We start from the raw sequence: 15740 nt of genomic DNA, 5'->3' as shown, positions 1-15740 counted from the left end.
CAATCTATCTCTGCTGTATATCTTTCCTCCTATTCAAGTGATTATATCTATCAAATTGATGTAGCCTAATCTGTGAGCCACCTTACAGCAGTAAGACTTTTTTTTCTTTGCCTCTTGTGTATGTGCCCATAGAAATATTAAATTTAATCAACCATTTATTAATAACCCATGTACAGGGCACTGTGCTAGATCCTAGAGGTACAAAGATAAAATATCATCCTTTATCTCAAGGAGTTTCTAATCTAATAGAAAGGAATGGATAAGCATAAGAATATAATGCAAGGCAGATTCTCAGTACAAAGGAGAAGTCCAAACAAAATGCTCTGAGAGATCTGGAAGTAGGTAGAATAGTGATAGACTTAGAATCAGGAAGAATTCATGGAGGAATTAGAACCTCAGATCGGACCTTAAGAAAGGAAGGAAAGGATTTCATTAGGCAGCATTGTGGAGAAGGAGGAATGGAAGGCATCCTGCCAGGTAAAATGACATAAATAAAGACCCAACAATGAGAATTCAAGAAAATGAGAAGTCCAGCAACCATAGTTATCAAAAATTATTAAATACCTACTGTGAGCACAACACTAGTTTAGCCCCTGGCAGGGCAGCAAAGTTTATATAAAACACTAACTTTGCCCTCATGGAACCTACACTCAAACTAGCTGGCATGTAGTATATCTAAAGAAGAATAGTATGAGACACAATAGACAGGTTGGAGTCATAGTTTGGAAGGCTTTGAAAGTCAAGATAAAGAATTTATCCTTTACTCAACAGGGATAAAGAATCACTAAAGATTTTTAGCAGAGGAAGTGTTATGGTGAGAATGGTGCATTATGAAAATCATTTTGGCAATGTTTGTGTGAAATATTGATTAGAGGATGAAGAAAATGGAAGCCAGAAGATCAGTCAAGGGGAATTCCTTACAACAGGCCAGAGGGTAGTAGAATTAGGGTAGTTGGATTCATAGCGTAAAGGAAGAAATGAATGGAAGAGATATTTTGAAAACAGAGTAAAGAGGACTTAAAAACTGAATGTTGGGGGTGAGGTAGAGGCAAGAGTCAAAAATAACACAAATGTTTTAAACTTGGATGACTTAGAGGACGGAGGTACTATAAACAGAAACAAGACATTAGGAGGAAAAGTAGGTTTCATAAGGAAAATAGTGAATTCTTTTTTGCACATGTTGAGTTTGACATATCAGCTGAATATACTAAATAGCAGTGGTTCTAAACCTGGGGTTTGTGAACTTTTAAAAAATTGATTTTTAAAAATATAATTGGTTTCTTTTGTAATCCTATGTATTTTAGTTGTTGCATTTTAAAGCATCATTTTAAGGGGGCTCATAGGCTTCACCAGGCTGCCAAGTAGTCCATGGCACAATAAAAAAGTTAAGAACCTCTGTCCTAATTGCAGTATCTAGCAGGCAAGCAGAATTATGGTACAGAATCTGGGGAAGACCTACATAGCTAGAAATATAGATCTGGGATTCATCCACATACTAGTAATAATTGAAGTGATAAGAATAAATAGCATAAAGGGAAAATGTGTACCAAAAAAGAGAGAACAGGATAAAAGTTTTGGGGATCCCTATATTTGAGAGCAGAGTAAGATCTAAGGAACAAGATAGTGAAAGGAACAGTCCCCGAAGTAGGAGAATCAGGAAGGTGATAAAGTGTAGTGGAAGCCAATGAAATCCACTTTTTAAAAGTGGGTATCAAAAAAGAGAAGAGTGGTCAACAGTATCAGATGAGTCCTGAAAACACCACTGGGTTTGGTAATGGGGTAGTCATTACTGACTTGGAGAGAGCAAATTCAGTGGAAATGGGTAAGAAGACTGATTTCAAAGTGTTTAAGACAGTAGGTGGGAAGGATGTAGAGGCAGGGAAGTGAGGAGAAGTCATATATAGTGCTTTCACATTTATAAAACACTTTTTTCACAACAACTTTGTGAGGTGGTAACCACCATATTATTATTCCCTTTTTAGAGGTGAGAAAATGGTCTTGGAGAGTTGTGATTTCCACTATGTGAGAGTCAGGACTTATTTCAATGTATTAATCAATTGTGATTTTTTTTCCCTCTTTTTCTTTTTCTTTTTTTTTTTTGTTTGTCTTTTTAAAAAAATTCTATTTGTTATAGTGGATAGCTCTCTGGGAGAAAAAGGGGGAGGGATACTAGGGGAAATGTGATAATGTAATAAACAAAAGACAGCAATAAAAACTTATTTTTAAAAAAGAGTCATAACCTGAGCTCATCTCCTGATTCTAAATTCCAACTATTTATAAGTAGGTTTATCAATGACTTAAAGGCAAAGATCGCATGCTTATCAAATTTGTAAATGACACAAAGCTAGGGGACAAAGCTAACAAATTGGATTACACAGCCAGGGCCCCAAAAGTGCTAAAGATCAGAATTTGGGGTCAGATCAACTTGCTTCAGTACCTTGATGGATCCATGATCTCATCAATATGGAAACTCTTCCAGATGATGCAGAGCTAAACATCTCACAGCTAATTAGCAACAGGACTAAAACCCAGGTCTCTTGGTTGCCTATTGCACATTCTTTTGAAGTTTCTTCATAGCCAGTTCTCGATTTTAAGTCTTTTCTTTACTTATCAAAAAGACTAATTTTCGGCCTTTGAGACATAATGCTGCTTTTCCTACATAAATTACTTTTATAAATTAACAAGTCTTTCATTTGCTTAATGGATTTTTATTGAGTATTAAATAAGCAAGTAAAGAAAAAAAGGAGAAAGAAAGAAAAGAAAGAAAGGACATTTCTAAAGAGAAAGAAAGGGTATTAATTAAAGGGTATTTTTGTTAAAGGGTAAAGAAGATGATCCTCTTCTTGCTGTGATATGGGAACTACCTGAAGTTGTGCCATTATTCATACAAGGGAAGAAAGTCATCTCTCTGACAGTGTCTTCTAAACCCAAGATTATGGATATACTTATCCCAGAGGTTGAGCTGGTACCTGATGAAGATGAGCCTGTTGTCCTTAATATTGTAAGTTTAAATTCTAGACTCCCTTTTCACAAGAACTATTTTGGCCCATTTTCTTATCATGTTAGTCCTATTCCTTCACCCTCCAATCTAATCAATAGCTAGTCATTTTAGCCAATAAACATTTTATAAGTACCTACTATGTAGCAAGTACTGTGCTAGATGCCAAAAATACAGAAACAAAGAATGAAATAATCCTTATTCTCAAGGAACTTACATTCTAGTGGAGGGACAAGTACATATGTAAGTATGCATAGGATAAACACAGAAAAATGCAAGGTTGTGTAGAAGGTAGTCAGGGAAGACACTAGCAGCTGAGATATAAGGACAGATTGTATGTAGAAGCTAATGTTTGAGCATTGCCTTGAAGAGAGAGATTCTGTGAGGATGGTGGGAGAAGGGACCACATTCTGGGAATGAGGGGTGACCAGGACAAAGGCATGGAGGCAAGAGATGGAGTGTCATGTGTGAGTAACAGAAACATAAGGCCAGTTTGTCTGGATTGCAGATGGTGGAAAAGAGTAATGTATATCAAGGCTAGATAAATAGTTTGGGGCAAGGTTGTAAAGAACTTTTAAGAGCTGAGTGAAAAACATAAGATAATAGCATATTTTTCCATTTCTGATCACAAAAGAGCCTCCTGCAAGAACAATCTTTGATTCCTTGATGAGTTTATAACTTCTACAATGTGGGTGGGTATCCTCCCTACTGATGCAGGTAACAATTTCTCCATTCCTTCTCATTCTGATTAATGCTTGTCTATAAGGTCGCTATGGCTTGTCCAAGGTCACTGTGGTTTGATTCTGGGTCCAATGAGGTACTTCCTGCACCGAGAACTGAAAAGGACAAATGAAACAGAACAAACCAATTCAAAACCCCAACCCTGTTTCTCAGAGCTGCAATGTAAAAAGGAGCAGGGAAAGGTAGCCCATCCCTCCACCCAGTCAATTCATAGCATGGGCCCTATGGGTAAACATGACCCTCACCCTCTCTGGATATGGGAGAATGTCCCAGTCTGGCAAGTTTTAAAGAGGTAGCATTTTCTGGCAGCACATTCAATTGACATAGGCTACTGCCACCCACGTGGTAAGGGAACCCACTATGTCTTCTCCCAGAAGCTGCATACTTTGATATTAGGTCATCTGAGCATGTGCAGGAAAGCCTCCATTACACTTTATTGCAAGTTCCTTATACCAGTAAAATCTTTGGCATGGTCCAAAAACATGGTTAGGATAGATCTTCTAGAATCATATAAGTCATTTTCTTATCTTCATCTTCTAATTTGCTGTTTACTTTAACCTTTGGTTTAATCAACCAATGACCTTACTACATAGAATGAGACGATTCCAAAATAATTGCTATATCTATATAGCTGGTTCTTTGTTTTGTTACTTATAGTCAATGGTTCGATATTCTGTCATTCACAGCTGATCATGTCTAGTACAGTCAAGCTCTCTTCTTAAAGAGAGTATTCATTATGTACAGAAGAGAGAGTAGTTATACACCTTTGGCTTTCATTTTTTTAATCCTCAAACATACTTTCCACTATAATCTTCCTTCCCTCTTTGCCTACTTTACCTTAGAAATCAATTTGTATAAAGGCATATTGACTTAGTTTGGAGGAACTTGCCAAATTCTTCATCAAATTTCTCTGTTTAATCTTCTTCAAGGGAGATTGACACTGAAGCTTAATGTTCTTAATCATCTTCATGGTGGCTTATTTGCTTATGCCCATCAAGAGGATGATGTAAGGCAAGATGATCAGCTTTCTAATTGAATTATTTTTCTGTTGTCTTTGGGCACATGACAAAATGAACCATGCACGGAGACATGTTCAAAGGACCAAGCATAGGCAAGAAAATTACAATAGAGAGAGCAATCAATAAAACATTTCAAGTTTTTCAGCCACTATTGGAAGAAGCTAAAAATTTAGTCTCAGCTAGAAAACAATTCATAGCACACACATCACTTATTTTTTCTATACATACATGTGTGTATACACGCACACACACACACACACACACATCATTTTCCTTTGGGTTGAAACACAATATGCACTTTGGCCCTGCATTTCAAATTTCATTCTTTACAAATGTGTTTTGTTGTCATTTGATATTGCTTTGAAATTTATGAATAGAATAAGAATACCATCAAATAAATTGTATGAAAGGAAGAACAGAAAAGATTTCTTCATATAATAATTCTATTTTATTTAACCCCTCTAATGAATCATGTCATTAAAAATGCTAAGGTTTCAGTTCCATGGATTTGATTCATGAGACTTTCAGGTTCCAATAAAAGGCAGAAGTAGAAGAAAAATGAGCCAAAATATGACAGCAGTTGGTGTATGTAGTTTCCTATATAATGAAAAAGACTACTTTTACACACAAAAAAAAATTTCTGGCAAGTTACTAAAATACACAGAAGCTATCTTGCAGAATTTCCACAGAAGCTGAAATCTTTTATTGAGGCAAAAATTTTAAGCCTTAGTCATTTTTTTCATGATTTGGCATTTGTATACCACACATTATTTGCATAGTACAATTACAATGATTATTTAATGGCAAAATGTTTACAAAAGTCACTTAGGAAAAAAATCTAGGCCACTTTGTGTTAATTCCTTATTTTTCCAAATAACTTCATAAGTTTTTCTATACTTTAAAAAATTGTCACTGTTTTCCTATAATAATAATATATTTATATAGTCCTTTATCATTATAAAGCACTTTACATACACAATTTCCTTGGATCTTCACAATAAATCTGTGAGTAGAAAGTACCATGATACTTATCCCCATTTTATAGATAAAGGAACTCTGAGGATCATTGAAATTAAGTGCCACGTCAAAGTTCTCACAGCTAATGCAGAGTTTGGAGTCAGATGTCGCAAATCCTATGCTATTTTTCTACACCATTCTACTTTTCCTTCTGATTGATAGCATAAAAGTAGTCCTATCAGTAAGCTATAAATTTCTTAAATAGAACATCCAGGAAGAAAAGAGTTTGTTTGTGTTTCCATGAATGAAATGCTAAGTTAGAAACATTCTTTTAACTAGTTCTATATCCCTGTGGATGACAGAACTGCCCTACATGCACACACTTTCCTCTCAAAGTGCTCTTGCTGTGACTGTCAGTAAAGCCCTTCCATTCATTCTGCAGAACCCTGGAATCAGAATGGAAGTGACATGCTTCGATGTGCTAATAACGGAAGGCTACAACATGATCGCTGCTGCAACTGTAAATGGAATCATTATCCTATGGAACTTTGTACTGTGCACTGTCACAGAATTGTAAGTAATATTTCTCCTGAAAAAGGGTTTTTTGTTTGGTTGGTTGGTTTTTGCTTAATGGATATACTTCCAAGGGACCCAAAGGATCCACTGTGTTCCAAACAGTGGGAAGAGATGAGGTAGACTTCTCAGCAGAAGTCATGTTCAAAAGAGGAACGTGATCAAAGTTGGTTTTGTTTTTAAATCACAAATGGTATTGATAAAGTGAACCTGCACAATTTGTTCAACAGATCCCATGGAATTTGACTTGAAACACAGAGAGATGACAGTTCTAGAAGGAAGCTCAGAGGTCATCTTTTCCAACCCCTTCTGGGGCCTAGACAGGTTAAGTGACTTGCTTGAAGTTGTATAGGAAAATAAGGGACAGAATAGGGATTCAAATTGAGGTCCTGGGACTCCAAATCCATGAAACTACTTAATATAAATGTACACATACAATCTTTGTGATTACAGAAAACAGTTTGGGCTTCGGCTGGAGGCGGGAAACAAAAAATGAGAATACAATCAGATCAAGGGCAAGGGACACTTTCTACATTTGTGTTGGCCTAGATCAGTTGCTTAAAACAGACATTTCCAAACTTTTTGATTATGCTCCCCTAACATCTATGTCACCTGTGGCTCATGAAGAATTCTCACAGAAAAGGAGCTCCTGCTCTAGGCTGAAGTGGATCCAGGTGCAGTCCTGAGGGCAGCACCACCCACAAAAGAAGAGTGAGGCTTTTTCTCAGATTCTGTCACTTATTTATCCTCCACCCTAGAGTTGGGAGAAAGGTATGGGCAATATCTAGTATCATTTTGTTTTTTCCTCAGGGGATTAATAGGTCCCTTCTAAAAATGCACTTCCTGAAAATTGGTGACAGGAGCCAGGCCAGTAGGAGCTCAATCAGTCAGAAAGCATTAATTAAGAGATAAGCCTAGGGATTAAAAAAATTAAAAAGTCCTTGTTCTCAGGGAGCTCACAGTCTAATGGAGGAGCTCATAATTTAATCTCTTCTCTCCAAAGCTCATGGAAATCATCTCACTGGGACTGTGCTAAATTTATAGTTAATGAACCCCAGGCCTGCCTTGGTCTACTGTCCTGGATGCTCTGGGAATAGAATCAGTGCCCCTACTCCCTCCATAGCACCACCTCCAGACAGTAGGGCCCTATCTCAGGGTGTAGTCACTACTATTATCTCTGTATTTTCAGTCCTGGGAATCCTCCTCCTTGCAGTGGCACTGGTCCTGCTAGGTGTAACCTATTGGAAAAGTGCCATACATGGCACCTACCAGGCTTAGCAGTGAAGGTCAGGTGGGTGCCTAGGCTCTGCTATCCCATAAGCTGGAGCTTCCTCTTAAGGAATGGTACATCTGAGCACTACATACCTGTATCAGTAAGGCAATAAACACAACATCAACAATAATCATGAATATGCCTATGTAGTTCTGAATTGCAAAGTATGAAAGACTCTCATATAGAAGGTAGAAGTATAACATTTATTCAGACACCTGAGAACCATATCCCATAAACAAGTGTTCAGCTCCCACAGCCAGTTAGCCCACTTTATCATAACAGCAAGGAACTTAAAATACCATATCACAGCCTAGAACCTCACCATCCCGAAACCTCTCTGACCCCCTGCTGGGGTCTTCCCAAAGACAAACTCACAGTACAGCTAAGTCAGCCTGTTCAGTTCTAACAATGACGAGGGTGGCCATTAGCAGCCATTAGCAGCTATAACTGCTCTCTCTCTCTCTCCCTTTCTCTTTCTCTCTCTCTCTCTCTCTCTCTCTCTCTCTCTCTGCATTTCCTGTGACATAACCTCCCTTTCCTGTCAGGAAGCTCCTCCTACCACATGTGACTTAGGCTTCCTGTGATGTAAGCAGGTCACATGGCCTATTAATAGGTGGGAAAGATCTTCAAATCTAAATTGCTACTACAATACCCCAAATCACAAACCCCAATTCTAGCATACAGACCTGTCTGGCATTGGGCAGTACCCACTAACTCTGACAACTTCCTCCATCAAGCACCTGGACTAACACTGAGGATCTTGGACAATAGATGCTTGTGAAGAATGGTCAAAAGAGGGCAGCTTTGGGATGGAGCTCTATTTCAGCCCAGATCAGGAGTTCCTTTTTTGGGAGGGCTCTCCATGGGCCACAGGCAACACACATACTGGGAGAACATAACTTAAAAGTTAAAAAAAAGGGGGGCAGAGACAAGATGGCAGCTGGAAAGCAGGGACTTGTGTAAGCTTCCACCCAGGTCCCTCCAAACACTTATAAAAAATGGCTCTAAACACATTCTAGAGCTGCAGAACCCACAAAATGGCAGAGGGAAGCAGGGCTCCAGCCCAGGACAGCCTGGATGGTTGTGGGGTGGGGTATATCGCACAGACCTGGGAGAAGAGGGGAGCAGAGCCCAGCATGGGCCATGCAGACCAACCAGAACAGGAGCCGGGCAGAACAGGAGCCTGGCAGAACAGGCCCTAGTGCTCTAAATCAGTGAGCTGTGGCAGTTACCAGACTTCTCAACTCACAAACAACAAAGACAACAGAGAAGGTTAGTGGGAAAAGCTGCTGGGACAGAGTGAAAGGAGTCTGTGGTTTTGCCACCAACACCCCCCCCCACCCCAGGGGCAGCGGAGGTGGTGCAGCTACAGAACTACACCTGCAGTTGCTTCTGGCCCCAGGTCCACCTGGTGGGAGGAATTAAGTGGCGGATCTGAGCAGGAGTGCAGAGCCAGCTTAGATCTGAGTCCGGTCTGGGTTGGTGGTTCTTGGGGGAGGAGTTGTGCTGGTGTGGCAGAGCTTGCTGTCTAGCTCTGAAAACAACAGTGCAGCTCCTCAAGCTTGGGACAAAGTACTCTCTACTCTACAAGCAGTCATACCCCGAGAGAAAACTCAAGGGTCAAGTAAGTTGGCTGGGAACATGTGCAGGCAGTGAAAAAGGTCTCAGATTGAGACTCAGACTTTGGAATCTTTCTTTGGTGACAAAGAAGACCAAAACATACAGCCAGAAGAAGTCAACAATATCAAAGAAGGGGGCGGAGCCAAGATGGCGGCTGGTAAGCAGGGACTAGAGTGAGCTCCATACCGAGTCCCTCCAAAAACCTATAAAAAATGGCTCTGAACCAATTCTAGAACGGCAGAACCCACAGAACAGCAGAGGGAAGCAGGGCTCCAGCCCAGGACAGCCTGGATGGTCTCTGGGAGAGGTCTATTCCACACGGAGCTGGAAGCTGGGAGCTGGGAGCTGGGAACAGAATGGAGCAGAGCTCAGCCTGAGCGACGTGGAACAACCAAACTTGGAGTCGGGCGGATGGGGCCCCTAGCGCCCTGAATATGTGAGCTGCGGCAGTTACCAGACCCCCTCAACCCACAAACACCAAAGACTGCAGAGAAGGTTAGTGGGAAAAGCTGCAGGAGTGGAAGGAGTTCACGGTTCGGCTTCCAACCCCGGGGGCAGCGGAGGTGGGGCAGCTACAGTTGCTGCTGCTTCTGGAACCAGGCCCACCTGGTGGGAGGAATTAAGTGGCAGATCAGAGCAGGAGTGCAACAGCCTGCTGAAGATCTAAGCCCAGTCTGGACTGGGGGTTCTTGGGGAGGGAGTAGTGCGGGTGTGACACAGCTGGCACCTCCCCCTCAAACGTGGAACATAGAACTCGTTAGTCTACAAGCAGTCATACCCCACTGAAAAACTCAAGGGTCAAGTTAGTTGGTTGGGAATATGGCCAGGCAGCGAAAGCACACCCAGATTCAGTCTCAGACTTTGGATTCTTTCTTTGGTGACAAAGAAGACCAAAACATACAGCCTAAAGAAGACAACAAAGTCATAGAGACTACAACAAAAGCCTCCAAGAAAAACATGAACTGGTCCCAGGCCATGGAAGAGCTCAAAAAGGATTTGGAAAAGCAAGTTAGAGAAGTAGAGGAAAAATTGGGATGAGAAATGAGAATGAGGCAAGAAAACCATGAAAAACAAGTCAATGACTTGCTAAAGGAGACCCAAAAAAATACTGAAAAATACACTGAAGAAAACAACACCTTAAAAAATAGATTAACTCAAATGGCAAAAGAGCTCCAAAAAGCCAATGAGGAGAAGAATGCCTTGAAAGGCAGAATTAGCCAAATGGAAAAGGAGGTCCAAAAGAACACTGAAGAAAATACTACTTTAAAAATTAGACTGGAGCAAGTGGAAGCTAGTGACTTTATGAGAAATCAGGATATTATAAAACAGAACCAAAGGAATGAAAAAATGGAAGACAATGTGAAATATCTCCTTGGAAAAACCACTGACATGGAGAATAGATCCAGGAGAGATAATTTTAAAATTATTGGACTACCTGAAAGCCATGATCAAAAAAAGAGTCTAGATACCATCTTTCAAGAAATTATCAAGGAGAACTGCCCTGATATTCTAGAGCCACAGGGCAAAATAGAAATTGAAAGAATCCATCGATCGCCTCCTCAAATAGATCCCAAAAAGAAATCTCCTAGGAATATTGTTCCCAAATTCCAGAGCTCCCAGATCAAGGAGAAAATACTGCAAGCAGCCAGAAAGAAACAATTTGAGTATTGTGGAAACCCAAACAGAATAACCCAAGATCTAGCAGCTTCTACATTAAGAGATCCAAGGGCTTGGAATGCGATATTCTGGAGGTCAATGGAGCTAGGATTAAAACCTAGAATCACCTACCCAGACAAACTGAGTATCATGTTCCAAGGCAAAATATGGATTTTCAATAAAATAGAGGACTTTCAAGCTTTCTCAGTGAAAAGAACTGAATAGAAAATTTGACTTTCAAACACAAGAATCAAGAGAGGCATGAAAAGGTAATCAAGAAACAGAAATTGCAAGGGACTTACTAAATTTGAACTGTTTTGTTTACATTCCTACATGGAAAGATGATGTGTATGATTCACGAGACCTCAGTATTAGGGTAGCTGAAGGGAATATGCATATATATATATATATATATGTTTATGTATATATAGAAGTGAATGTGTATGTATGTTTATATCTATGTGTATATGTATGTATGGGTATGTATGTATGTATATATATATATGTGTGTGTGTGTGTGTGTGTGTGTATGTGTATATATATATATGTAAAAGAGAGAGAACAGACACAGGGTGAGTTGAAGATGAAGGGAAGATATCTAAAAGAAATAAAATGAAATTAAGGGATGAGAGAGCAACATACTGAGAGAGGGAGATAGGGAGAGATAGAATGGGGTGGATTATCTCGCATAAAGGTGGCAAGAGGAAGTAGTTCTGTGGGAGGAGGAGAGAGGACAGGTGAGGGGGGAATGAGTGAACCTTGCTCTCATCAGATTTGGCCTGAGGAGGGAATACCATACATACTCAGTTGGGTATCTTACCCCACAGGAAAGAAGAGGGAGGAAGATAAAAAAAAATAAAAGGGGGGGGGATGATGGAGGGGAGGGCAGATGGGGGTGGAGGTAATCAAAACAAACACTTTGGAAAGGGGACAGGGTCAAGGGAGAAAATTCAATAAAGCGGGATGGGTTGGGAAGGAGCAAAATGTAGTTAGTCTTTCACAACATGAGTATTGTGGAAGGGTTATACATAATGATACACGTGTGGCCTAGGTTGAATTGCTTGACTTCTTAGGGAGGGTGGGTGGGAAGGGAAGAGGGAAGAGAACTTGGAACTCAAAGTTTTAAAAACAGATGTTCAAAAACAACAAAAAAAAAGTTTTTGCATGCAACTAAAAAATAAGATACACAGGCAATGGGGCGTAGAAATTTATCTTGCCCTACAAGAAAGGAAGGGAAAAAGGGATGAGAGGGGAGGGGGGTGATAGAGGGGAGGGCTGACTGGGGAACAGGGCAACCAGAATATATGCCATCTTGGAGTGGGGGGGGAGGGTAGAAATGGGGAGAAAATTTGTAATTCAAACTGTTGTGAAAATCAATGCTGAAAACCAAATATGTTAAATAAATAAATTTAAATTAACAAAAAAGAGTCTAGTCAATGCTAAGATTTCTTAAGAGTCTGACCAACATGGTAGATTTTTAATAAACTGTTTTTCTTTGGCTGAAAAAAAAAACAATATCAAAGAGCCTACATCAAAAGCCTCCAAGAAAAACATGAACTGGTCTCAGGCCATGGAAGAGCTCAAAAAGGAGTTGGAAAAGCAAGTTAGAGAAGTAGAGGAAAAATTGGGAAGAGAAATGAGAGTGATGTGAGAAAACCATGAAAAACTAGTCAATGACTTGCTAAAGGAGACCCAAAAAAATACTGAAGAAAATAACACCTTGAAAAATAGACTAACTCAAATGGCAAAAGAGCTCCAGAAAGCCAATGAGGAGAAGAATGCCTTGAAAGGCAGAATTAGCCAAATGGAAAAGGAGGTCCAAAAGACCACTGAAGAAAATATTACCTTAAAAATTAGATTGGAGCAAGTGGAAGCTTGTGACTTTATGAGAAATCAAGATATTATGAAACAGAACCAAAGGAATGAAAAAATGGAAGACAATGTGAAATATCTCATTGGAAAAACCACTGACCTGGAGAATAGATCCAGGAGAGATAATTTTAAAATTATTGGACTACCCGAAAGCCATGATCAAAAAAAGAGCCTAGATATCATCTTTCAAGAAATTATCAAGGAGAACTGCCCTGATATTCTAGAACCAGAGGGTAAAATACAAATTGAAAGACTCCAATGATTGCCTCCTGAAAAAGATCCCAAAAAGAAAACTCCTAGGAATATTGTCACCAAATTCCAGAGTTCCCAGATCAAGGAGAAAATACTGCAAGCAGCCAGAAAGAAACAATTTAAGTATTGTGGAAACACAATCAGGATAATACAAGATCTAGCAGCTTCTACATTAAGGGATTGAAGGGGTTGGAATATAATATTCCAGAGGTCAATGGAGTTAGGATTAAAACCAAGAATGACCTACCCAGGAAAACTGAGTATCAGGCTCCAAGGCAAAATACAGATTTTCAATGAAATAGAGGACTTTCAAGCTTTCTCTGTGAAAAGACCAGAGCTGAACAGAAAATTTGACTTTCAAACACAAGAATCAAGAGAAGTATGAAAAGGTAAACAAGAAAAAGAAATCATAAGGGACTTACTAAAGTTGAACTGTTTTGTTTACATTCCTACATGGAAAGATGATGTGTATAATTCATGAGACCTCAGTATTAGGGTAGCTGAAGGGAATATACATATAGAGAGAGACAAAAGGCACAGGATGAGTTGAATATGAAGGGATGATATCCAAAAAAAAAAAATAAAATTAAGAGATGAGAGAGGAATATATTGAGAGACAGAGAAAGAGAGAGATAGAATGGGGTAAATTATCTCACATAAAAGTGGCAAGAAAAAGCAGTTCTATAGGATGGGAAGAGGGGGCAGGTGAGGGGGAATGAGTGAATTTTGCTCTCATCAGACTTGACCTGAGGAGGGAATAATATACACACTCAATTGGGTTTCTTACCCCACAGGAAAGAAGGAGGAAGGAGATAAAAAAGGGGGGATGACAGAAGGGAGGGCAGATAGGGGGAGGAGGTAATCAAAAACAAACACTTTCAAAAAGGGACAGGGTTAAGGGAGAAAATTGAATAAAGGGGGATAGGATAGGAAGGAGCAAAATATAGTTAGCCTTTCACAACATGAGTATTATGGAAGGGTTTTACATAATGATACGTATGTGGCCTATGTGGAATTGCTTGCCTTCTTGGGGGGGGGTGAGTGAGGAGGGAAAAGGGGAGAGAATTTGGAACCCAAAGTTTTAAAAACAGATGTTCAAAAAACCAGTTTTTGCATGCAACTAGGAAATAAGATATATAGGCAATGTGGCATGGAAATCTATCTTGCCCTATGAGAAAGTAAGGGAAAAGGGGATGGGAGGGAGTGGGGTGACAGAAGGGAGGGCTGACTGGGGAACGGGGCAACCAGAATATATGGTACCTTGGAGTGGGGGGAGAGGAGAAATGGGGAGAAAACATGTAATTCAAACTCTTGTGGAAATCAATGCTGAAAACTAAAAATATTAAATAAATAAATGAATGAATAGTCAAAAAAAAAAAAGGTGTTGACCATAATCACTTTCACTGCACCACCAAGTCTGCTATGGACTTTTGACTTTTACCCGTTTCTTTTCTTTGTTGTGACTCATGCTACTGCCACTTGACTCTTTCACCATGTCTTGCTTCTTCTGCCCTTTGATCCTATTTTCTTTGACTTTTAGCAGCTCCATGTGATTGAGGCAGTCCCAGAAACAAAGGACTTAAAGGCCTGGGTGTCCTATTGAGGTTAGCTAGATGGGAAGGCCTTTGATTTCTCTACTTAGTTGGGAGGGGCTGCCACATCTACAGATTTTAAGGCTAGAAATTGACCCCTACCCCCAGGCCATTCTTTGAATATTCCTCCTTCCCTTTGTGAGTCCACATTTCCTCCTGGTAAATGAAAATAGATATTTGAGCTCCTAAAGGGAAGAGACTAAGAAAAAAAAATGATAGTGGTTGTACAAAGTAGTAGGTATTAGGTATAGGTCAGCTATTTATTTCGTTGTTGTTAGTTGTTTTTTAGTCATGTTCAATTCTTCATGACCTCTTTTTGACGTTTTCTTGGCAAAGATACTGAAGTGGTTTGCCATTTCCTTCTCTAGACCATTTTACAGATGAGGAATGGAGGCAAACAGAGTTAAGTGCCTTGCCCCCAGGGTCAACTAGTAAGTATCAGAGGCCAGATTTTAACTCAGGAAGATGACTCTTCCTGATTCCAGACCTGGCACTCTATCCACTGAGCCACTTAGCTGCCTGGATAAATCTGTTGCAAAGAGTTGTACATGACTGAAACGACTGAATGACATTAATAACCTTGTAAAAGAATGCTCCAAATCACTAATAATAAGATAAATTCAACCCAAAACAACCCCAAGATTTCATCTCATACATATTAAATTGGCAAAGATAACAAAAGATAGGAATAGTTAATCTATTGTGGGCTGTAGGAAGATAGGTACACTGGTGCATTGTTGGTAGATCTGTAAATCAGTAAAACTATTTTGGAAAGCAATTTGGAATTGAAATTCGAAAGAAAGTGACTAAAATGTCATTACTTTTAGCCTAGAGATTTTGCTTACTAAGCATAAACTCCAAAGAGAAGACATGATAAGAAGAAGGTGTCCATATATACCAAAATATTTATAGAATCAATTTTTGTGATAGCAAGGAACTGAAAACAAAGTAGATAACCATTGACTGGGAAATGGCTTAACAAATTATAGTAAATGAGTCTAATAGAATATTACTTCTCTATAAGAAATAATTAATATAATGAATACAGAGAATTATTGAAGATCTATATGAGGTGATGCAGAGCTAGGCAAGTAGAGGCAAGGAAACAACCTACACAGTAACTACAACAATATAGACGGAAAAAATGATTACAAAGTCATAAAAAGTAAATGCTACAAAAATTACAA

The 15740-nt window shown here is 39.4% G+C and overlaps 1 protein-coding gene across 2 annotated transcripts in view; it reads left to right on the top strand.

Moving 5' to 3' along the window:
- WDR64 (WD repeat domain 64) overlaps window positions 1-15740 on the top strand; it is a 169766-nt gene that overhangs the window by 110168 nt on the left and 43858 nt on the right. The window contains exons 15-17 of one of the 2 annotated variants that reach the window (XM_036757404.1): window positions 2822-2986; window positions 5876-5881; window positions 6158-6288. In XM_036757404.1, coding sequence (XP_036613299.1) covers window positions 2822-2986; window positions 5876-5881; window positions 6158-6288 — 302 coding nt within the window. Of the gene's footprint in view, window positions 1-2821; window positions 3002-5875; window positions 5882-6157; window positions 6289-15740 lie in introns of both variants that reach the window. The other variant, XM_036757403.1, reaches the window with a different exon arrangement.

The sequence above is a fragment of the Trichosurus vulpecula genome, chromosome 4, assembly GCF_011100635.1.
Source record: "Trichosurus vulpecula isolate mTriVul1 chromosome 4, mTriVul1.pri, whole genome shotgun sequence".
NCBI classification, from domain to species: Eukaryota; Metazoa; Chordata; class Mammalia; order Diprotodontia; family Phalangeridae; genus Trichosurus; species Trichosurus vulpecula.
This window is presented reverse-complemented; position numbering and strand designations above follow the sequence as displayed.